This window comes from Tachyglossus aculeatus, chromosome 22 (assembly GCF_015852505.1).
Source record: "Tachyglossus aculeatus isolate mTacAcu1 chromosome 22, mTacAcu1.pri, whole genome shotgun sequence".
Taxonomy (NCBI): Eukaryota; Metazoa; Chordata; class Mammalia; order Monotremata; family Tachyglossidae; genus Tachyglossus; species Tachyglossus aculeatus.
In genome coordinates, this window is record NC_052087.1 from 52,810,090 (window position 1) to 52,834,678 (window position 24,589).

A 24,589-nucleotide genomic window follows, 5' to 3' on the forward strand; every position below is an offset into this window, starting at 1 on the left:
GAGACCCCTCCGGGGGCTGAGGAAAGGCAGAGCGATGTTCCAATCCCCCCCACGTCAGCTCGCCCCGGCCCCAAAAGCAATGTCCAGTGCATCGTCCCTCTTAGCGAAGCCGCGTGGCTCAGTGGAAAGAGCCCGGGCTTTGGAGTCAGAGGCCAGGGGTTCGAATCCCGGCTCCACCACAAGTCTGCTGTGTGACCTGGGGCAAGTCACTTCACTTCTCTGAGCCTCAGTGACCTCATCTATAGAAATGGGGATTAAGACTGTGAGCCCCACGTGAGACAACTTTAGACTGTGAGCCCACTGTTGGGTAGGGACTGTCTCTATACGTTGCCAATTTGTCCTTCCCAAGCGCTTAGTACAGTGCTCTGCACATAGTAAGCGCTCAATAAATACGATTGATGATGATGATGATCACACTGTATCCCCCCCAGCGCTTCGAACAGTGCTTTGCACATAGTAAGCGCTTAACAAATGCCATTATTATTATTATTATTATTATTATTATTACCAAGAGCGGGGGTCCGGCCCCCGGGCTGCCGTGGGCTTCCCCGGCCTGCAGACCCTCCCCGAAACCCTTCCTCGTTTCCCCGTGGCTTCGGCACAGAGACGTCCCGTCTTGGGGAGAGACGTGAACAGCCCAGGGGTGGGGATGACCAGGCCTCGTGGCTTCCGACGGGCATCACCTCTCCGGCCGGCGGCTACACGTCCGTACACCTGGAGCTGGGGGTCGGGGGAGACACATACAGAGCCGGGTGAGGGGCCAGCAGGGCCCGGGGGAGACGGAGGCGGTGGGGGGAAGACCCTGGACTCGCATGACTCCGGGCTCGGGAGTCAGAGGTCATGGGTTCTAATCCCGCCTCTGCCACACGTCTGCTGTGTGGCCTGGGGCAGGCCACTTCGCTTCTCTGTGCCTCGGTGACCTCATCTGGAAAATGGGAATTAAAAGCGTGAGCCCCACGTGGGACAGCCTGTGTCTACGCCAGCGCTTAGAACGGTGCGCGGCACACGGTAAGCGCTTAACAAGTACCATTATTATTATTAAGTTCGCTGTGGTGCGTGGCGCTTCATCATCAGTCGTCATCAATCGTATTTATTGAGCGCTTACTATGTGCAGAGCACTGTACTAAACGCTTGGGAAGTACAAATTGGCAACATATAGGGACAGTCCCTACCCAACAGTGGGCTCACAGTCTAAAAGAGTACCAAGTACCATTAACAAGTACCATTATTATTATTAAGTTCGCTGTGGGCAGCGAGTATGTCTGTTCATTATTGCGTCGTCCATCCCCAAGCGCTTAGTACAGTGCTCTGCACACAGTTTGCACTCCATAAATACCACTGACTCACTGGATGGTCCTCTAGACAGTCCTCTAGACTGTCAGCTTGCTGTGGGCAGGAAATGTGTCTGTTTAATCAATTAATCAATCAATCAATCGTATTTATCGAGCGCTCACTGTGTGCAGAGCACTGGACTAAGCGCTTGGGAAGTCCAAGTTGGCAACATCTAGAGACAGTCCCTACCCAACAGCGGGCTCACAGTCTAAAAGGGGGAGACAGAGAACAAAACCAAACATACTAACAAAATAAAATAAATAGAATAGATATGTTTATTGTTCTACCGTCCTCTCTCAAGTGTTTAGTGTAGTGCTCTGCACACAATAGGCACTCAATAAATACGACTGACCAACTGATTCAGCAGCCCAGAGGCAATCAATCAATCAATCAATCAATCGTATTTATTGAGCGCTTACTATGTGCAGAGCACTGTACTAAGCGCTTGGGAAGTACAAATTGGCAACACATAGAGACAGTCCCTACCCAACAGTGGGCTCACAGTCTAAAAGGGGGAGACAGAGAACAGAACCAAACATACCAACAAAATAAAATAAATAGGATAGAAATGTACAAGTAAAATAAATAAATAAATAAATAAATAGAGTAATAAATATGTATGTACCCCCACTTAGACTGTGTTATCCCCATGTGGGACAGGGACTGTGTCCTACCTGATTACCTAGTATCCACCCCAGCGCTTAGAACAGTGTTTGACACACAGTAAGCACTTAACAAATAGACAAATAGCGTGTCTTGCTGGAAAAAGCCCGGGCTTGGGAGTCAGAGGTTGTGGGTTCTAATGCCGCTCCGCCACTTATCAGCTGTGTGACTTTGGGCAAGTCACTTAGCTTCTCTGTGCCTCAGTGACCTCATCTGAAAAATGGCGATGAAGACTGTGAGCCCTATATGGGACAACCTGATGACCTTGTATCTACCCCAGCGCTTAAAACAGCACTGGACACATAGTAAATGCTCAACAAGTACCATCAGTATTATTAATAATAATAATGGCATTTATTAAGCGCTTACTATGTGCAAAGCACTGTTCTAAGCACTGGGGAGGTTACAAGGAGGCCTTCCCAGACTAAGCCCCTTCCTTCCTCTCCCCCTCGTCCCCCTCTCCATCCCCCCCATCTTGCCTCCTTCCCTTCCCCACAGCACCTGTATATATATATATATGTTTGTACATATTTATTACTCTATTTATTTATTTATTTTACTTGTACATATCTATTCTATTTATTTTATTTTGTTAGTATGTTTGGTTTTGTTCTCTGTCTCCCCCTTCTAGACTGTGAGCCCACTGTTGGGTAGGGACTATCTCTATATGTTGCCAATTTGTACTTCCCAAGCGCTTAGTACAGTGCTCTGCACACAGTAAGCACTCAATAAATACGATTGATAGATTGATTGATTACCCCAGCGCTTAGAACGGCGCTGGACACATAGTAAATGCTCAACAAGTACCATCAGTATTATTAATAATAATAATGGCATTTATTAAGCGCTTACTATGTGCAAAGCACTGTTCTAAGCACTGGGGAGGTTACAAGGTGATCAGGTTGTCCCTCGGTGGGGGGGGGTCACAGTCTTAATCCCCATTTTACAGATGAGGTCACTGAGGCCCAGAGAAGTGAAGTGACTTGCCCGAAGTCACCCAGATGGCAGTTGGCGGAGCCGGGGTTTGAACCCATGACCTCTGACTCCAAAGCCCGGGCTCTTTCCACTGAGCCACACTGCTTCTCATGTGTGTATATGTGTATTATTATTATTATTATTATTATTATTATTAAATACCATAAAACTGCAGAAGCTGTTTCCCACACAACTCCCGCTTCCGGCTGGATCGGGAGTGAAGCCGCAGGCCGGACCGTGACGTGGATTGGAAAGGGAGGCAGCTATCTTGCATCCTGAGGTAAAGTCTCCCTCACCCCAAACCCCACTGCGGGCACTGCGGATCTTTAGACTGGAACTTCCTTTTGGGCAGAGAATGTGTCTGTTCGTCCTTGTAGTGTCCTCTCCCGAGCGCTTAGTACAGTGCTTTGCACGCTGTAAGCGCTCGATCAATATGACTGAACGAATGAATGGTCTCTTCCTGACTCTGGAGATTCGGGAGGTGGATGCAGCCGCGGGGCGGGCATCCTCCGGCTGGATGGGTCACGTCGGAGAATAATAATAATAATAATAATAATAATAATAATAATAATAATAATAATAATAATAACAATAATAATAATAATAATGTTGGTATTTGTTAAGCGCTTACTAGGTGCAAAGCACTGTTCTAAGCGCTGGGGTAGATACAAGGTAATAATAATAATAATGGCATTTGTTAAGCGCTTACTATGTGCAAAGCACTGTTCTAAGCGCTGGGGGGGAGATACAAGGTGATCAGGTTGTCCCACGTGGGGCTCACAGTCTTAATCCCCATTTTACAGATGAGGGAACTGGGGCTCAGAGAAATTACGTGACTTGCCCAAAGTCACACAGCAGACGTGGCAGAGCCGGGATTCGAACCCATGACCCCTGACTCCCAAGCCCGGGCTCTTTCCACTGAGCCACGCTGCTTCTCTAATCAGGTAATCAGGTTGTCCCACGGGGGGCTCACAGTCTTCATCCCCATTTTACAGATGAGGGAACTGAGGCCCAGAGAAGTGAAGTGACTTGCCCAAAGTCACCCAGCTGACAAGTGGCGGAGCCGGGATTTGAACCCACGACCTCTTGACTCCAAAGCCCGGGCTCTTTCCACTGAGCCACGCTGCTTCTCATAAAATAAACCATTTTATGTTTATAGTTCACCTGGAGAAATAAAGAAGAGAGCTGTACCCATATAAATAGTTGATAAAGCTGTTCCACAGATCCAATGTTGGTCTAAATTTGAGATTTTGAGCATTCAGAGCCTCACGGCCCACATTCCACAGCGTGGCTTAGTGGGAAGAGCCCGGGCTTGGGAGTCAGAGGTCGTGGGTTCTAATCCCGGCTCCGCCACTTGTCAGCTGGGTGACTTTGGTCAAGTCGTTTAACTTCCCTATGCCTCAGTTCCCTCATCTGGAAAATGGGGATGAAGACTGTGAGCCCCCCGTGGGACAACCTGATCACCTTGTAACCTCCCCAGTGCCTAGAGCAGTGCTTTGCACATAGTAAGCGCTTAACAAATACCATCATTATTATTACTATTATTATTATTATTCTCTGTGCCTCAGTGACCTCATCTGGAAAATGGTAATGAAGACTGTGATCCCCACGTGGGACAACCTGATGACCTTGTATCTACCCCAGCGCTTAGAATATATATGTTTGTACGTATTTATTACTCTATTATTATTCCTCTATTTATTTTACTTGTACATACCTATTCTATTTATTTTATTTTGTTGGTATGTTGGGTTTTGTTCTCTGTCTCCCCCTTTTAGACTGTGAGCCCACTGTTGGGTAGGGACTGTCTCTAGATGTTGCCAACATGGACTTCCCAAGCGCTTAGTACAGTGCTCTGCACACAGTAAGCGCTCAATAAATACGATTGATTGATTGATTGATTAGAACAGTGCTTGGCACATAGTAAGCGCTTAACAAATATAATCATTATTATTATTATTATGTGCTCACGGGCATGGATGGCCTGGCAGTGCCACCCACCTGGCCCCTGGCTGGGGCATAGGCAGCGCCCTAGGCCTGTGGCCCCGTGGACAGCGGATGGGATTCCATCCACACACCCCAATCTGGTGCCCCTCGGGGCGGTTTCGGACCCTCCGGGCTCATTTCATTCATTCGATGGTATTTACTGAGCGCTTACTGTGTGCAGAGCACTGGACTAAGTGCTTGGGAAAGTACAACAGAAGCAGCGTGGCTCAGTGGTCATGGGTTCACACCCCGGCTCCGCCAATCGTCAGCTGTGTGACTTTGGGCACTTAACTTCTCTGTGCCTCAGTGACCTCATCTGTAAAATGGGGATTAAGACTGTGAGCCCCCCATGGGACAACCTGATCACCTTGTAACCTCCCCAGCACTTAGAATAGCACATGCACATAGTAAGCGCTTAATAAATGCCATTATTATTATTATTATTATTATTACAACACAATAATGAACAGTGACAATCCCTACCCACAACCAGCTGACAGTCTAGAGGGCCAGGGAGACAGATGCTAATATAAATAAATAAATTTCAGCTATGGACACAAGTGGTGTGGGGCTAGGAGGAGAGATGTATAAAGGGGGCAAGCCAGGGCGACGCAGAAGGGAGTGGGAGAAGAGGAAAGGAGGGCTTAGTCAGGAGAGGGGCTCTCCGTGAGGGAGATGGTCCCCAGCCCCGAGCTTTGCACAAACTGAACTGAGACCCCCCCCCCCCCCTCAATTCCCTCATCTGTAAAATGGGGATGAAGAGTGTGTGGGACAGAGACTATGGCCAATTTGACTAGCTTGTATCTACCTCAGAGCTTGGCACAGAGTAAGCACTTAACAAGTACCATGAGAAAGAAAGCGAGACAGAGACAGAGAGGGAGAGGGAGAAAGAGAGAAGGGAGAGAGGGAGAGGGAAAGAGGTAGAGCGGGAGATAGAGAGAGAGAGAGATAGACACAGAGACAGAGAGCAAGAGGGAGAAAGAGAGACTGAGAGGAGAGAACTATAGACAGAGAGCAAGAGGGAGAAGGAGAGTGGGAGAGGGAAAGAGGTAAATAGGGAGATAGAGACAGAGAGATGGAGACAGAGAAAGAGGGAGAAAGAGAGAGACTGAGAGGAGAGAGACACAGACAGGGAGAGAGGGAGAGAGAGAGGGAGAAAGTGAGGAAGAGACAGACAAAGAGGGAGAAAGACAGAGACAGAGAGTGAGAGGGAAAGATAGAGACTGAGAGAGAGAGAGAGAAACAGGGTATGAGAGGGAAAGAGGGAGAAGGGGCAGAGAGAGGGGGAGAGAGACAGAGGGAGAGAGTCAGAGACAGAGAGAGGGAGAAAAAGATAGAGACCGAGAGGGAGAGAGAAAGAGCATGAGAGGGAGAGAGGAAGAAAGACAGAGGAAGAGAGAGGGAGGGAGATAAAGGACAGAGAAGGAGAGAGATAGGGAGAGAGATGGAGAGGGAGAGAAAGAGCGTGAGAAGGAGAGGGAGGGAGAGACAGAGAAGGAGAGAGACAGAGGGAGAGAGACAGAGATGGAGAGGGAGGGAGAGATAGAGACCGAGAGGGAGAGAGAGACAGAGCGTGAGAGGGAGAGAGAGAGGAAGAGCGTGAGAGGGAAAGACAGAGGAAGAGAGATAGAGACAGAGAGGGAGAAAGACAGAGCATGAGAGGGAGAGAGAGAGGAAGAGCGTGAGAGGGAAAGAGAGAGGAAGAGGGAGAGGGAGAAAGACAGAGCGTGAGAGGAAGAGAGAGGGAGGGAGAGACAGAGACAGAGAAGGAGAGAGAGCACAGATTGTCCAGCATCCTTCCTTGACAGAAGGAAGGTCCACTCAGCCGGAGCACTGGGCATCTGCCCAGCCTTGGTGCCCACCTCTGCCCTCCCCAGAGAGGTGGTAGGAGAGGTCCGGGGTGGCAAACCTCCAGCCCCCTTTGTCTCGGGCGGGGGCAACACACCTCAAAAGGGGGAGAATGCCACCTCCCCTCGCCTCCACAAACCCCCCTCCCGTACCTCAATCTCTTCATCAGGCCGCACTGTTTCTCCCTCAGGAGGTCGTTCTTCACCGACTGCGGGACGTCGGGCACGAACCAGGCCGCCACCAGCTTGATGCACAGAGCCACGTGCTGGAGAGCGAGGGCCAGCTGGAGCCTGGGCCGGGGGGAGACCCCCGGCCGCCCGCCCCGTCCCCACCCCCTCACCCCACCATCCCCAAGGGCGGACGACCCTCCCGGACTTCCCCGGCCCGACCCGCCGGTCATCGTCCCCCTTCTAGACTGCGAGCCCGCTGTTGGGTAGGGACCGTCTCTCGATGTTGCCAACTTGGACTTCCCAAGTTCTTAGTCCAGTGCTCTGCGCACAGTAAGCGCTCAATAAATACGACTGAATGAATGAATGAATCGTCCGCACCTCGAAGATGATCACGAAAGCCAGCCGGATGGCCAAGATGAACCAGAACTGTTCGGAGAAATCGTAATCGTTGGGGTTTCGGTAATCACGGTACCTGTCGGAGAGACAGAGAGCGGCGGGGTGGTCCCAGGGAGGCCCCCCACCCCGGCCCCTGCCCTCTGACCTCCCTCCCTCCACCGCCCCGCACATCCGGTCCTCGGGCGCTCAGCACACTCGGTCTCCCCGGACAATCAATCGACCGATCAATCTATAATATATCTGGACAAATATATCTATTTGTCTAGATGTCCATCTCCCCCGCTCTAGACTGTCGGCTCGTTGTGTGCAGGGAATGTGTCTGGGTATTGCTGGATTGTCATCATCATCATCAATCATACTTATTGAGCGCTCACTATGTGCAGAGCACTGTACTAAGCGCTTGGGAAGTACAAATTGGCAACATATAGAGACAGTCCCTACCCAACAGTGGGCTCACAGTTTAAAAAGGGGGCAACAGAGAACAAAACCAAACATACTAACAAAATAAAATAAATAGAATAGATATGTACAAGTAAAATAAATATATAAATAAATAGGGTAATAAATCTGTACAAACATATATACATATATACAGGTGCTGTGGGGAAGGGAAGGAGGAAAGATAGCGGGGATGGAGAGGGGGACGAGGGGGAGAGGAAGGAAGGGGCTCAGTGTGGGAAGGTCTCCTGGAGGAGGTGAGCTCTCAGCAGGGCCTCCTCTCCCAAGTGCTTAGTACAGTGCTCTGCACACAGGAAGCGCTCAACAGCATTGCTCAGTGGAAAGAGCCCGGGTCTGGGAATCAGAGGTCGTGGGTTCTAATCCCGGCTCTGCCACTCGTCGGCTGTGGGACTTCTCTGTGCCTCAGTGCCCTCATCTGGAAAATGGGGATTAAGACTATGAGCCCCACCTGGGACAACCTGATGACCTTGTATCTATCCCAGTGCTTAGAACAGTGCTCGGCACATAGTAAGCGCTTAACAAATACCACCATTATTAAATACGATTGAATGAATGAATGAATGAATGAATCTCCTCCAAGAGGCCTTCCCAGACTAAGTCCCACTTTTCCTCATCTCCCATTCCCTTCTACGTCCACCGACTCGCTCCCTTTGCTCTTCCCCCCCCCACCACTTATGTCCATATCCCTCATTTTATTTATTTTGACACTTATCTACATGTTTTGTTTTGTTGTCCGTCTCCCCCTTCTAGACTGTGAGCCCGTCGTTGGGTAGGGACCGTCTCTATATGCCGACTTGTACTTCCTAAGCTCTTAGTACAGTGCTCTGTGCACAGTAAGCGCTCAATAAATACGATTGAATTTATTTGTATTAATGCCTCCCTCCCCCCCTCTAGACTGTGAGCTCATTGTGGGCAGGGAATGTCACTGTTGTACTTTCCCAAGCGTTTAGTACAGTGTTCTGCACACAGTAAGTGCTTAATAAATACAATTGAATGAATAAATAATAATAATGATGGCATTTATTAAGCGCTTACTATGTGCCAAGCACTGTTCTAAGCACTAGGGTGGTTAAGAGGTGATCAGGTTGTCCCACAGGGGGCTCACGGTCTTAATCCCCATTTTACAGATGAGGTAACCGAGGCCCAGAGAAGTGAAGTGACTTGCCCAAAGTCACACAGCTGACAATTGGCACAGCGGGATTTGAACCCATGACCTCTGACTCCAAAGCCCGGGCTCTTTCCACTGAGCAACGCTGCTTCTCTAAATTAATAAATGAATCGTTTCGATCGACTGTCTACAGGAAGCAGGAGTAGGCCAGAAATTAAAGACCCGATCCCTGCCTTCATGTGGCTTACGATCTAACTGGGGGATCCTCTCCTCGCTGGGTGGTCCCTTAATAATAAATAATGATGGTATCTGTTAAGCGCTTACTCTGCCAGGCACTGTAGTGGATACAAGCACATCGAGTTGGACACAGTTCCCGTTCCGTGTGGGGCTCACAGTTTCAATCCCCATTTGACAGATGAGGGAACTGAGGCCCAGAGAGGTAAAATGACTTGCCCAAGGTCACACAGCCGACAAGTGGCGGAGCTGGGATTAGAACCTATTATTCTATTTATTTATTTATTTATTACTCTATTTATTCATTACTCTATTTATTTATTACTCTATGTATTTATTTGTTTATATTTATTTACTTATTTATTTATTTATTATTCATTTATTTTATTTTGTTAGTATGTTTGGTTTTGTTCTCTGTCTTCCCCTTTTAGACTGTGAGCCCACTGTTGGGTAGGGACTGTCTCTATATGTTGCCAATTTGTACTTCCCAAGCGCTTAGTACAGTGCTCCGCACATAGTAAGCGCTCAATAAATACGGTTGATGATGATGATGATGATGATTTATTTTATTTGTACATATTTATTCTATTTATTTTATTTTGTTAATATGCTTTGTTTGGTTCTCCATCTCCCCCTTCTAGACTGTGAGCCCACGGTTGGGTAGGGACCGCCTCTAGATGTTGCCAACTTGGACTTCCCAAGCGCTTAGTCCGGTGCTCTGCACACAGTAAGCGCTCAATAAGCAGGGTGGCTCAGCGGAAAGAGTCCAGGCTTTGGAGATGGAGGTCGTGGGTTCAAATCCTGGCTCCGCCACTTGTCACCTGTCTGACTTTGGGCAAGTCATTTAACTTCTCTGGGCCTCAGTTCCCTCATCTGTAAGATGGGGATTAAGACTGCGAGCTCCATGGGGGACAACCTGATCACCTTGTATCCCCCCAGCGCTTAGAACAGTGCTTTGCACATAGTAAGCGCTTAATAAATGCCATTATTATTATTATTATTAATAAATACGATCGAATGAATGAATGAATGACCTTCTGGCTCCCACGCCTGTGCTCTATCCACTATGCTATGCTGCTTCTCACTTCTGGAGAGACCCCACTGCAGTCCGGCCCCTCGGCTCCGAGCCCCCCACTCTGCTCATCCGAGGGGTCACCCTCCTCCTCCCTCACCTCCGCCCTGCCCCTCGACCACCCCCGGCCGAGGAGCCCGTCGGCCTAATAATCATAACGATGGCATTTATTAAGCGCTTACTACGTGCAAAGCACTGTTCTAAGCGCTGGGGAGGTGACCAGGTGATCAGGTTGTCCCACGGGGGGCTCACAATCTTCATCCTCATTTTACAGACGAGGTCACTGAGGCCCAGAGAAGTGCCCAAAGTCACCCAGCTGAGAATTGGCAGAGCCGGGATTTGAACCCATGACCTCTGACTCCTGAGCCCGGGCTCTTTCCACTGAGCCACGCTGCTTCTCCAAGCATAGAGTAAGCGCTTAACATATACCATTAAAAATAATAATAAAATTAAAAAAGCGAGGTGGTGGGTGGGACCCCAGTGGGGAGGGGGGTCGGCTGGGGAGGGTGCATGTGGGGTAGGCGTGTGGGGCGTGTGGGGTAGCGCTTAGTACAGTGCTCTGCACACAGTAAGCACTTAATAAATACAATTGATTGATGGATTGATTAATTTCCTATCACCCTGAGCCATATAATAATAATAATAATGGTATTTGTTAAGTGCTCACTACGTACCAACCACTGTTCTAAGTGCTGAGGGAGATACAAGTTTATCAGGTTGTCCCAAGTAGGGCTCACGGTCTTAATCCCCATTTTACAGATGAGGTAACTGAGGCATCGAGAACTTAAGTGGCTTACCCAAAGTCACACAGCTGACAAGTGGAAGAGGCAGGATTAGAACCCACAACCTCTGACTCCCAAGCTCGTGCTCTTTCCCTTAACCCACGCTGCATCCCTTCAGGCTCCTTGGCATTCACGTATATATGTCCACACAGTTTATTTATTCTGATGGATTTGTAAATATTTTTATGTTCCTCTTCCCCATTGGAGTGCAAGCTTCTTGTTGCTCTATTACTCTATTTATTTATTTATTTTACTTGTACATATCTATTCTATTTTATTTTGTTAATATGTTTGGTTTTATTCTCTGTCTCCCCCTTCTAGACTGTGAGCCCACTGTTGGGTAGGGACTGTCTCTAGATGTTGCCAACTTGTACTTCCCAAGCGCTTAGTACAGTGCTCTGCACACAGTAAGCGCTCAATAAATACGAATGATGATTGATTGATTAGGAGGAGGCTGGAGAAGGGATGGGAGGGAACTTCTAGACTCCCCCTCTAGAGCGTGAACTCGTTGTGGGCAGGGAATGTGTCTGTCGTTCTAGTGTACTCTCCCAAGCGCTTTGTACAGTGTGTTGCATTCATTCATTTATTCAATCAATCGTATTTATTGAGCGCTTACTGTGTGCAGAGCACTGGACTAAGCACTTGGGAAGTACAAGTTGGCAACATATAGAGACTGTCCCTACCAACAGTGGGCTCACAGTCTAGAAGTCTCCTCTCCCCCTCGTCCCCCTCTCCATCCCCCCCCCATCTTACCTCCTTCCCTTCCCCACAGCACCTGTATATATGTATATATGTTTGTACATATTTATTACTCTATTTATTTATTTATTTTACTTGTACATATCTATTCTATTTATTTTATTTTGTTAGTATGTTTGGTTTTGTTCTCTGTCTCCCCCTTTTAGACTGTGAGCCCGCTGTTGGGTAGGGACTGTCTCTATATGTCGCCAACTTGGACTTCCCAAGTGCTTAGTCCAGTGCTCTGCACACAGTAAGCACTCAATAAATACTATTGATTGATTGATTGATTAGGGGGAGGCTGGAGAAGGGATGGGAGGGAACTTCTAGACTCCCCCTCTAGAACGTGAACTTGTTGTGGGCAGGGAATGTGTCTGTCGTTGTAGTGTACTCTCCCAAGCGCTTTGTACAGTGCATTGCATTCATTCATTCATTCATCCAATCGTATTTATTGAGCGCTTACTGTGTGCAGAGCACTGTACTAAGCGCTTGGGAAGCCCAAGTTGGCAACATATAGAGACTGTCCCTACCCAACAGTGGGCTCACAGTCTAGAATAATAATAATAATAATAATGATAATTGGCATTTGTTAAGTACTTACTATGTGCAAAGCACTGTTCTAAGCGCTAGAAGGGGGACACAGTAAGTTGCACACAGTAAGCGCTCAGTAAATACAATTAATAATAATAAAAAAGGAGGCGGGGGGGGGGCTTCCCAGAGGTGTGGGGGCTGTGGAGGTTGAGCCCACTGAGGGTGGAGACGCGGGGTGGGGCGGGGAGGGGAAAGTTACCGGCATTCGGTGATATTCCCGGGATGTTCGGAATTGGATTCTTGGAAGCCCTTGGAGTCCTGGAGGTCTTTGATGTAGAACACGGAGAGGCTGTGATTGACGTAGCCCATCAGGCAGCTGGGGGAGAGGAGAGACGATCTTCTATGTGCCAAGCACTGTTCTAAGCACCGCTGTGGATACAAGCTAAAAAGGTCAGACCCAGTCCATGACCCGCATGGGGCTCACAGAAGCAGCGTGGCTCTGTGGAAAGAGCCCGGGCTTGGGAGTCAGAGGTCGTGGGTTCAAATCCCGGCTCTGCCACTTCATCATCAATCGTATTTATTGAGCGCTTACTATGTGCAGAGCACTGTACTAAGCGCTTGGGAAGTACAAATTGGCAACATATAGAGACAGTCCCTACCCAACAGTGGGCTCACAGTCTAAAAGGGGGAGGTGGAGAACAAAACCAAACATACTAACAAAATAAAATAAATAGAATAGATATGTACAAGTAAAATAAATAAATAAAGAGTAATAAATCTGTACAAACATATATACATATATACAGGTGCTGTAGGGAAGGGAAGGAGGTAAGATGGGGGGGATGGAGAGGGGGACGAGGGGGAGAGGAAGGAAGGGGCTCAGTCTGGGAAGGCCTCCTGGAGGAGGTGAGCTCTCAGCAGGGCCTTGAAGGGACTTCAAGGGAAGGGACAAGCTGCCACTTGTCAGCTGTGTGACTTTGGGCAAGTCACTTCACTTCTCTGGGCCTCAGTTACCTCATCTGGAAAATGAGGATGAAGACTGTGAGCCCCCCGTGGGACAACCTGATCACCTTGCAACCTCCCCAGTGCTTAGAACAGTGCTTTGCACATAGGAAGCACTTAATAAATGCCATTATAATTATTATTATTATTATGGGTTCTAATTCCAGCTCCGCCACTTGTTGAGGGGTTTAGGACCTGTGCTGGCGGGGCCGGGGGTGCGGGGACGGTCCCTCTTCGTTCAGTCGGGGGGACGGCTTCAACGGGAAGTAGCGTGGCCGACTGGAAAAAGCCCAGGCTGGGAGTCAGAGGGCCTGGGTTCTAATCCGAGCTCTGCCCACTAGTACAGTGCTAAGCGCTTAGTACAGTGCTCTGCACACAGCAAGCACTCAATAAATAATAATAATAATAATAATGGCATTTACTAAGCGCTTACTATGTGCAAAGCACTGTTCTAAGCACTGGGGGGATACAAGGTCATGAGTTTGTCCCACGTGGGGCTCACAGTCTTCATCCCCATTTTACAGATGAGGGAACTGAGGCCCAGAGAAGTGAAGTGACTTGCCCAAAGTCACACAGCTGACAAGTGGCGGAGCTGGGATTTGAACCCAGGACCTCTGACTCCAAAGCCCAGGCTCTTTTCCACTGAGCCACGCTGCTTCATTCAATACGATTGAATGAATGAATGAATGTTTGACCTTAGGCAAGTCGCTTCACTTCTCTGGGCCTCCGTTTCCTCAACTGGAAAATCAATCAATCAATCAATCAATCAATCATATTTATTAAGTGCTTACTGTGTGCAGAGCACTGGACTAAGTGCTTGGGAAGTCCAAGTTGGCAATATATAGAGACAGTCCCTACCCAACAGTGGGCTCACAGTCTAAAAGAAAATAGGGATTCAGTACTTAATAATAATAATAATGGCATTTGTTATGCGCTTACTATGTGCCAAGCACTGTTCTAAGCACTGGGGGAGACACAAGGTCTCAGGTTGTCCCACGTGGGGCTCACAGTCTTCATCCCCATTTTCCAGATGAGGTAACTAAGGCCCAGAGAATAATAATAATAATAATAATAATGGCATTTATTAAGTGCTTACTATGTGCAAAGCACTGTTCTAAGCGCTGGGGAGGTTACAAGGTGATCCGGTTGTCCCACGGGGGGCTCACAGTCTTCATCCCCATTTTACAGATGAGGGAACTGAGGCCCAGAGAAGTGAAGTGACTTGTCCAAAGTCACCCAGCTGACAAGTGGCGGTGCCGGGATTAGAACCCATGACCTCTGACTCCCAAGCCCGGGCTCTTTCCACTGAGCCACGCTGCTTCTGTGAGCCCCATGTGGGTCATGGACTGGGTCTGACCTGTATCTACAGCAGTGCTTAGAACAGTACTTGGCACATAGTAAGCGCTTAGCAAACACCCTTAAAAAAACAAACAAAAAATGGCAAAGGCCAAGGCTGGCCCCATCTCTCCTCCCACCCAAGCGCTTAGTACAGTGCTCTGCACACAGTAAGCACTCAATAAGTATGATGGAATGAATGAATGAATGGAAAAGCTTTCATGACCTTTGAACTTCCGCAGGAGCAGCCATGGCCTAGTGAAACAGAGCTCGGGCCTGGAAGCCGGACGACCTAGGTTCAAATCCTGGCTCTGCTGCGGGGCCTCGGGCAAGTCGCCTAACTTCTCTGGGCCTCGGTTTCCTCAACTGTAATCGGGGGACTCAACGCCCGTCCTCCCTCCAACTCGGATTATGAGCCCCACGTGGGACACGGACCGCGTCTGACCTGATGATCATGTATCTACTCCGGCGCTATAGTCAGCGCTTTAATGGATACGACGACCATCGTCACCAGAGCCGAGCTCGAGGGGTGAGAGGTCAAGCGTCAGGGGACCTCCCCCAGAGCTGCGGTGTTCCCCAGGGAGCGGACCCTACTGAGATCTCACCTCCTCCAGGAGGCCTTCCCAGACTGAGCCCCTTCCTTCCTCTCCCCCTCGTCCCCCTCTCCATCCCCCCCATCTTACCTCCTTCCCTTCCCCACAGCCCCTGTATAGATGTATATATGTTTGTACATATTTGTTACTCTATTTATTTATTTATTTATTTATTTATTTATTTTACTTGTACCTATCTATTCTATTTATTTTATTTTGTTAGTATGTTTGGTTTTGTTCTCTGTCTCCCCCTTTTAGACTGTGAGCCCGCTGTTGGGTAGGGACTGTCTCTAGATGTTGCCAACTTGGACTTCCCAAGCGCTTAGTACAGTGCTCTGCACACAGTAAGCGCTCAATAAATACGATTGATGATGATGATGATGATGATGATGACCCTCGTGCCGACCGGCCCGCCCATCCGCGGCCGGCTGGGGCCACTTACTTGTCCGTGGCCCGGTCCCGGCACGGCCCGTAGCGGTACTTGTAGACGAGGCGGGGGATGAACTCCGAAGTGAAGGCGATCACCAGCCCGTTGGCGATGACGGCCAGGACCCCGATGGCCTCCAGGACCTGCAGCCAGATCCCTGCCGGGAGCGAGGCCCGCCATCCGTTAATCACCTTGTATCCTCCCCAGCGCTTAGAACAGTGCTTTGCACATAGTAAGCGCTTAACAAATGCCGTCATTATTATTATCAGCTCCTCCTCTAGCCCGGAAGCTCCATGCGGGCAGGGAATAGCTCTGTTCTATTGTCCTACTGTCCTCTCCCAAGCGCTTAATACAGTGCTGTGCCCATGGTAAGCGCTCAATAAATACCAATCAATTGTATTTATTGAGCGCTTACTGTGTGCAGAGCACTGTACTAAGCGCTTGGGAAGTACAAGTTGGCAACATCTAGAGACAGTCCCTACCCAACAGTGGGCTCACAGTCTAGAAGGGGGAGACAGAGAACAAAACTAAACATATGAACAAAATAAAATAAATAGAATAGATATGTACAAGTAAAATAAATAAATTAATAGAGTAATAAATATGTACAAACATATATAAATATATACAGGTGCTGCGGGGAAGGGAAGGAGGTAAGATGGGGGGATGGAGAGGGGGGCAAGGCGGGGAGGAAGGAGGGGGCTCAGTCTGGGAAGGCCTCCTGGAGGAGGTAATATGTCTCTATATGTTGCCAACTTGTACTTCCCAAGTGCTTAGTACAGTGCTCTGCACACAGTAAGCACTCAATAAATACGATTGATTGATTGATTGATCGACTGATCTAGAGACGGTCCCTACCCAACAGCGGGCTCACAGTCTAGAAGGGGGAGACAGACAACAAAGCAAAACATATTAACAAAATAAAATAAATAGAATAAATATGTACAAGTAAAATAAATAAATAAATAGAGTAATAAATCCGTACAAACATCTATACATATATCCAGGTGCTGTGGGGAGGGGAAGAAGGTAAGGCGAGGGGGAGGAGGGGGAGAGGAAGGAGGGGGCTCAGTGTGGGAAGCACTGTTCTAAGCGCTGGGGGGGCAGGACCTTGTGGAAGGGACCCGCTTTCCTAGGACTAAAGAAAATCAGGCAGCAGGCCTTAGGGGAATCCGGATGGTGAGCCTTAGGGATGTGGGCTCATAGAGAGCTAGGATGCAGGGCTATGGGAAGTCGGGCTGAGGGCCTAAGAGAAGGCGGGCTGTGGGCCCAAAAGAAGCCGGGCTGCGGGCCCAAAAGAAACCAGGCTGCGGGCCCAAAGGAAGATGAACTGTAAGAGGAAGCTGGACTGCAGGCCTATGGGAGGGCAGGCTGTGGGCCTAAGGGAAGCCAAGCTGAGATACGAAGCCGGACCGCGATAGGAAGCCACACTGTAAAACTAGGGGAAGCCAGGCTGAGGGCCTAGGGAAAGTCAGGCTCCGGGCCGACGGGAAGCCAGGCTGCGGGCCGACGGGAAGCCGGGATGTGGACCGGTGGGAAGCCGGGCTGGGATAGGAAGCCCATCCCAGCCCGGCTTCCCAGGTAATGTTAAAATGTATTTTATAATGTATAATGTATTGTAATGTATAATGTATTCTCTATAATGTATTATAGAGAAGCGGCGTGGCTCAATGGAAAGAGCCCGGGCTTTGGAGTCAGAGGTCGTGGGTTCAAATCCCGGCTCCACCACTTGTCAGCTGGGTGACTTTGGGCAAGTCACTTCACTTCTCTGGGCCTCAGTTCCCTCATCTGGAAAATGGGGATTAAGTCTGTGAGCCCCACGTGGGACAACTTGATTACCTTGTATCTACCCCAGCGCTTAGAACAGTGCTTTGCACATAGTAAGCGCTTAATAAATGCCATTATTATTATTATTATTATTTTCCTTTTTTATCATAAATTTTCAAGATGTGATAATTGAACAGCATTTTCATGGACTTCTGTTCTCAAGAGTTCATGATTTTATAACCATGAAGCAAATAAAAAAATGCCAGGACATGGATATTTTTAACTTGGCCTGGCATTTTGCCCAATTCTAAGGGCCAAGTTCTTGGAGAAACTGGTTGGTGAGAATTCAAATAAAAAAAATTAAATATGATGTAGTGCACTAATACTATATTTCTATTGGCTTCTGATTCTTCTATCAGTTAGCTATTTCAGTTCCAAATGAAAAATATTGGCAAAAATGAGAACAGCAAATTTTTCTGAAAACAGATTATTTTGAATCATTCTGCAAAGGCTGCATAATATCATGTTTCAAGAATTGGCTTATTACATTGAATAATCCCCTCAGAACCTCCTTCCCCTCCCCACAGCACCTGTAGATATGTTTGCGCAGATTTATTACTCTATTTATCTGACTTGTACATATTGACTATTCTATTTATTTTGTTAATGATGTGCATCTAGCTTTACTTCCATTTATTCTGATGACTTGACACCTGTCCACATGTTTGGTTTTGTTTTCTGTCTCCCCCTTCTAGACTGTGAGCCCGTTGTTGGGTAGGGACCGTCTCTATATGTTGCTAACTTGTACTTCCCAAGCGCTTAGTGCAGTGCTCTGCACACAGTAAGCGCTCAATAAATACAATTGAATGAATGAATGAATGAATGAATGAATGAATGAAGCCGGACTGCGATAGGAAGCCAGGCCATGGGCCTATGGAGAGCCGGGCTGTGGGCCCAAGGGAAGCTATGGGACGCTGGGCTGTGGGCCTGTGGAAAGTCATGTATTATTCTATTTATTGTATTAATGATGTGTATATAGCTATAATTCTGTTTATTTTGATGGTATTGACACCCGTCTACTTGTTTTGTTTTGTTGTCTATCTCCCCCTTCTAGACTGTGAGCCCGTTGTTGGGTAGGGACCGTCTCTAGATGTTGCCGATTTGTACTTCCCAAGCGCTTAGTACAGTGTTCTGCACACAGTAAGCGCTCAATAAATACGAATGAATGAATGAATGAATGAATGAATGAATGAATGAATCAAAGTCAGGCTGTGGGCCGATGGGAAACCACGTTACTAACCTATGGGACGCTGGGCTGTGGACCTTTGGAAAGTCATGTATTATTCTAATTACTTTATTAATGATTTGTATATAGCTATAATTCTGTTTATTTTGATGGTATTGACACCCGTCTACTTATTTCATTTTGTTGTCTATCTCCCCTTTCTAGACTGTGAGCCCGTTGTTGGGTAGGGACCGTCTCTAGATGTTGCCGATTTGTACTTCCCAAGTGCTTAGTATAGTGCTCTGCACACAGTAAGCGCACAATAAATACGATTGAATGAATGAATGAATGAAAGTCAGGCCGCGGGCCCAAGGGAAGCCAGGCTACTGACCTATGGGACGCTGGGCTGGGCCTGTGGAAAGTCATGTATTATTCTAATTACTTTCTTAATGATGTGTATATAGCTATAATTCTGTTTATTTTGATGGTATTGACACCTGTCTACTTGTTTTGTTTTGTTGTCTATCTCCCCTTTCTAGACTGTGAGCCCGTTGTTGGGTAGGGATCTTCTCTAGATGTTGCCGATTTGTACTTCCCAAGTGCTCAGTACAGTGCTCCGCACACAGTAAGCGCTCAATAAATACAATTGAATGAATGAAAGTCAGGCTGCGGGCCCAAGGGAAGCCAGGCTGCGGGCCAACAGGAAGCCAGGCTACTGACCTATGGGACGCTGGGCTGTGGGCTTGTGGAAAGTCATGTATTATTCTAATTATTTTATTAATGATGTGTATATAGCTATAATTCTGTTTATTTTGATGGTATTGACACCCGTCTACTTTTTTTGTTTTGTTGTCTATCTCGCCTTTCTAGATTGTGAGCCCGTTGTTGGGTAGGGACCGTCTCTAGATGTTGCCGATTTGTACTTCCCAAGCGCTTAGTACAGTGCTTCGCACACAGTAAGCGCTCAATAAATACGATTGAATGAATGAATGAATGAATGGAAGGATGGATGGACGGATGGATGGATGGACAGACGGACAGACAGACGGATGGATGGATGGATGGATGGATGGATGGATAGATGGATGGATGGATGGATGGATAGACGGATGGACGGACAGACGGATGGACAGACAGACGGATGGACGGATGGATGAATGGATGGACAGACGAACAGACAGATGGATGGATGGATGGATGGATGGATGGATAGATGGATGGATGGATGGATGGATAGACGGATGGACGGACAGACGGATGGACAGACAGACGGATGGACGGATGGATGAATGGATGGACAGACGAACAGACAGATGGATGGATGGATGGATGGATGGATGGATGGATGGATGGACAGACAGACAGACAGATAGACGGATGGATGGATGGATGGATGGATGGATGGATGGATGGATGGATGGACAGACGGACAGACAGATGGACGGATGGATGGATGGATGGATGGATGGATGGATGGATGGACAGACGGATAGACAGACGGACAGACGGATGGATGGATGGATGGATTGATGGATGGATGGATGGATGGACGGACGGACGGACGGATGGATGGACAGACGGACAGACAGATGGACGATGGATGGATGGATGGATGGATGGATGGACGGATGGACGCCCACCCTCCCCCTCACCGATGTCCTTGGCCTTCCGGGGCACGAGGCGCCTCTGAAGCCGGGTCATCTTGAAGGCGTCCAGCCGGATCTCCACGAGGTTATTGAAGAGGGCCAGCAGAGGAGCCAGCGGGAAGGCGGCCACGAAGATGGTGGTGAAACTGTACTGGATCACTGTGTGGGACGGGGGAGGAGGCGGCCCAACCGGGGGTGCGGAGGGCCGGGGGCGGGGGGGGGAACCCAGTCACTCACTACTCCCTCAGTCAGCTGATTGTATTTACTGAGCAGCGTGGCTCAGTGGAAAGAGCCCGGGCTTTGGAGTCAGAGGTCATGGGTTCAAATCCCGGCTCCACCCCTTGTCAGCTGTGTGACTCTGGGCCTCAGTTCCCTCATCTGTAAAATGGGGAGTAAGACTGTGAGCCCCATGTGGGACAACCTTGATTACCTTGTATCCCCCCCAGCGCTTAGAACAGTGCTTGGCACATAGTAAGCGCTTAACAAATACCATCATTATTATTATTATTATTATTATTACTTGTCAGCTGTGCGACTTTGGGCAAGTCACTTCACTTCTCTGGGCCTCAGTTCCCTCATCTGTAAAATGGGGGTGAAGACTGGGAGCCCCACGTGGGGCAACCTGATCACCTGGTAACCTCCCCAGCGTTTAGAACAGTGCCTTGCACATAGTAAGAGCTTAACAAATGCCATTATTATTATTATTATTATTATTATTATTGTAAGCACTGGGGAGGCTACAAGGTGATCAGGTTGACCCATGGCGGGGGCTCAGTTTTAATCCCCACTTTACAGATGAGGTAACTGAGGCAAAGAGAAGTGAAGTGACTTGCCCAGAGTCACACAGCTGGCAATTGGAGGAGCCGGGGTTTGAACCCATGACAGCTGACTCCAAAGCCCGGGCTCTTTCCACTGAGCCACACTGCCAAATCACTTTATCTCTCTGGGCCTCCATTTTCTCATCTGTAAAATGGGATGACATGCCAACTCTCCTTCCCTCTTAGACTGGTAACAGGCAGGCAATGTGTAAGTACCCAGGGACTGTGTCCAACCAGATTTGCTTGTATCTACCTTGGTGCTTAGAATAGTGCTTGGCACATAGTAAGCGCTTAACAGATACCATCACTATTATTACCCAAATAGTCCATACTTTATTTAGCCCAGGGTTCTGCAGACGGTTGAGTGTCTAGGGAAGCAGCATGGCCTAATGATGGTGTTTTTTAAACTCTTGCTATGTGCCGAGCATCATCATCAATTGTATTTATTGAGCGCTTACTATGTGCAGAGCACTGTACTAAGCGCTTGGGAAGTACAAATTGGCAACATACAGAGACACTGTTCTAAGCGCTGGGGGAGATACAAGGTCATCAGGTTGTCCCGCGTGGGACTCACAGTCTTCATCCCCATTTTGCAGATGAGGTCACTGAGGCCCAGAGACGTTAAGTGACTTGCCCAAAGTCACACAGCTGACAAGGGGCAGAGCCGGAGCCTAGTGGACGGAGCCCAGGCCCGGGAGTCAGAGGACGTGGGTTCTAAACCCGGCTCTGCCACTACTTCAATCAATCAATCAATCAATCGTATTTATTGAGCGCTTACTGTGTGCAGAGCACTGGACTAAGCGCTTGGGAAGTACAAGTTGGCAACATATAGAGACAGTCCCGACCCAACAGTGGGCTCACAGTCTAAAAGGGGGAGACAGAGAACAAAAGCAAACATACTAACAAAATAAAATAAATAGAATAGATAGGTACCAGCAAAATAAATACATAAATAAATAAATAAATAAATAAATAAGTAAATAAATAAATAAATAAATAGGGTAATAAATATGTACAAACATAGCAGACTACTTGTCTGCCGTGGGACCTTGGACGAGTCACTTTGCTTCTCTGGGCCTCAGTTCCCTCGCCTGCAAAATGGGGATTAAGCCTGGGAACCGCACATGGGACAGGGATTGGGTCCAACCTGATTACCTTGTATCTACCCCAACGCTTAGTACAGTGCCTGGCACATAGTAGGCACTTAGCAAATACCATTAAAAAAAAGGAAACAAGGGCTTTGCCCCCCATGAACTGGGGTCCCCGGCCCCGCGGGGGGGTGCCACTCACTCATCTCCATGAACTCGTCGAAGAGGCTGAAGACGTTGATTTCGTTGAGAACGTAGTTGTCCAGCCACTGCTCCAGGCACGAGTCCACCTCGCTCTCCTTGCCCATTTCCCCGCTTCCCTTGCCCTGGGGGGACCCCCGGAGCTGCCGGAAGCGGTGTTTCAGCCACCTGTCAGGCCCGGGGGGGGGGATCGGGGTGGGAGGCCCGGTGAGGGCTGGGGTCACAAATCCTGCCCCCGCCCCACCCCTACAACAGCCGGCCGTTCAATTCATTTCAATCGTACTTATTGAGCGCTTCCTGAGTGCAGAGCACTGTACTAAGCGCTTGGAAAGTCCAATTCGGCAACAGATAGAGACCGTCCCTACCCAACAACGGGCTCACAGTCACGGCATCGCCGGGGTCAACTCATCCATCCCCCTGCCTCCCTATCCACAGCCTCCCTCTGCGGCCCTATCCTAGAGAGCCAAGAAGTTAATGAATGAATGAATTAATAATGGTATTTGTTAAGCGCTTACTATGTGCCAAGCACTGTTCTAAGCGCTGGGGGGATACAAGGTGATCAGGTTGTCCCACGTGGGGCTCCCAATCTTAATCCCCATTTTACAGATGAGGGAACTGAGGCCCAGAGAAGCGAAGTGACTTGCCCAAAGTCACACAGTTGACAATTGGCAGAGTTGGGATTTGAACCTGTGACCTCTGACTTCAAAGCCCGGGCTTTTTCCACTGAGCCACGCTGCTTCTCCTTACGGCTAACTCAGCTCTCTCTTGCTGCAGACAAGAGACCCCCCCCAACCTCCAAGGTTCCCCATCTTCTCCCTAAGCCCCCCTTTCCTCTTCTCCCACTCCCCTCTCCGTCTTCCCGACTCGCTCCCTTTCTCTATCCCCCCTCCCAGCCCCACTTCAGTCCAGATCCATCATTTATGTATTTCTAATCGTGTCTGTCTCCCCCTCTAGACTGTGAGCTCGTTGTGGGGCGGGGAATGTGTCCGTTTATTGTTGCGTTGGACTCTCCCAAGTGTTCTGCACACAGTAAGCGCTCAATAAATATGACTGACTGTCTTTCAGAAGACCAGCCGGCCTTCTGCCTCCACGTGAGGCCCCTCTGGAATCCGAAATCCGGTTAGGACGTGGCCCTGGGCCTTCTGATCTCCAGGGCAGGGTCTCCGCCCTTTCCGTTTGGTCCCCCTTCCCTCTCCTGGGGTGTCTGTGCTCCCTGGGACCCCCGTGAGCTCCCCTGTGCCCCGTTTCCTCAGCTCCACTGGAAAATCTGGGTTTCCCGGTCTGGCCAGGCCACCAGGATCTTGGCTACTGCCCAGTCAATCGATCAATCCATCAGCGGGAATCACTGAGCACTTACTGTGTGCAGTAACTCCCAAGCAACTGTTGCCCAGGCAACTGTTGCCACGAAGCTGTTGCTATAAGGCTGTTGCCAGGAGGTTGTTGCCCTGATGCCCAGGCAGTTATAATAATAATAATAATAATAATGGCATTTATTGTGCTCTGTAAGTGCACAATTTATAAGTGCTCTGCACATAGTAAGCGCTCAATAAATACAATTGATGATTAAAAGCTTACTATGTGCAAAGCACTTTTCTAAGTGCTGGGGAGGTTACAAGGTGATCAGGTTGTCCCAAGGGGGCTCACAGTCTTCACCCCCATTTTACAGATGAGGGAACTGAGGCCCAGAGAAGCGAAGTGACTTGCCCAAAGTCACACGGCTGACAGGGATTTGAACCCACGACCTCCGACTCCATAGCCGGGGTTCTTTCCATTGAGCCACGCTGCCTCTCTATGAGAAGTTCTGGTCTACGAGGCTGTTACCCTGGCAGCCACTGGCATAGCAGCCGCTGCGATGAGGTCGCTGCCATTAGAGAGGCAGCGTGGCTCGGTGGAAAGAGCCCGGGCTTTGGAGTCGGAGGTCATGGGTTCAAATCCCGGCTCCGCCAATTGTCGGCTGGGTGACTTTGGGCAAGTCACTTCACTTCTCTGGGCCTCCTGCCGCTCATCTGGAAAATGGGGATGAAGACTGTGAGCCCCCTGTGGGATGACCTGATCACCTCGTAAGCTCCCTAGCGCTTAGAACAGTGCTTTGCACATAGTAAGTGCTTAATAAATGCCGTCCTTATTATTATTATTATAAGGCTGCGGTCCAGGAGGGCCCGGGGTGCCCGCCCTCTCACCCACCTGCCCACC

The 24,589-nt window shown here is 48.8% G+C and overlaps 1 protein-coding gene across 1 annotated transcript in view; it reads right to left on the reverse strand.

Moving 5' to 3' along the window:
• Positions 1-552: 552 nt before the first annotated feature.
• Positions 553-24,589, reverse strand: part of ANO9 (anoctamin 9) — a 93,997-nt gene continuing 69,960 nt past the window's right edge. Inside the window, exons 18-24 of the mRNA XM_038765371.1 lie at positions 22,398-22,564; positions 20,296-20,448; positions 15,667-15,808; positions 12,554-12,670; positions 7,353-7,446; positions 6,957-7,069; positions 553-720 (exon numbers count right to left, since the gene is read on the reverse strand). Of these exons, the coding sequence (XP_038621299.1) occupies positions 699-720; positions 6,957-7,069; positions 7,353-7,446; positions 12,554-12,670; positions 15,667-15,808; positions 20,296-20,448; positions 22,398-22,564 (808 nt within the window). The 3' untranslated portion in view covers positions 553-698. The remainder of the gene's footprint in view (positions 721-6,956; positions 7,070-7,352; positions 7,447-12,553; positions 12,671-15,666; positions 15,809-20,295; positions 20,449-22,397; positions 22,565-24,589) is intronic.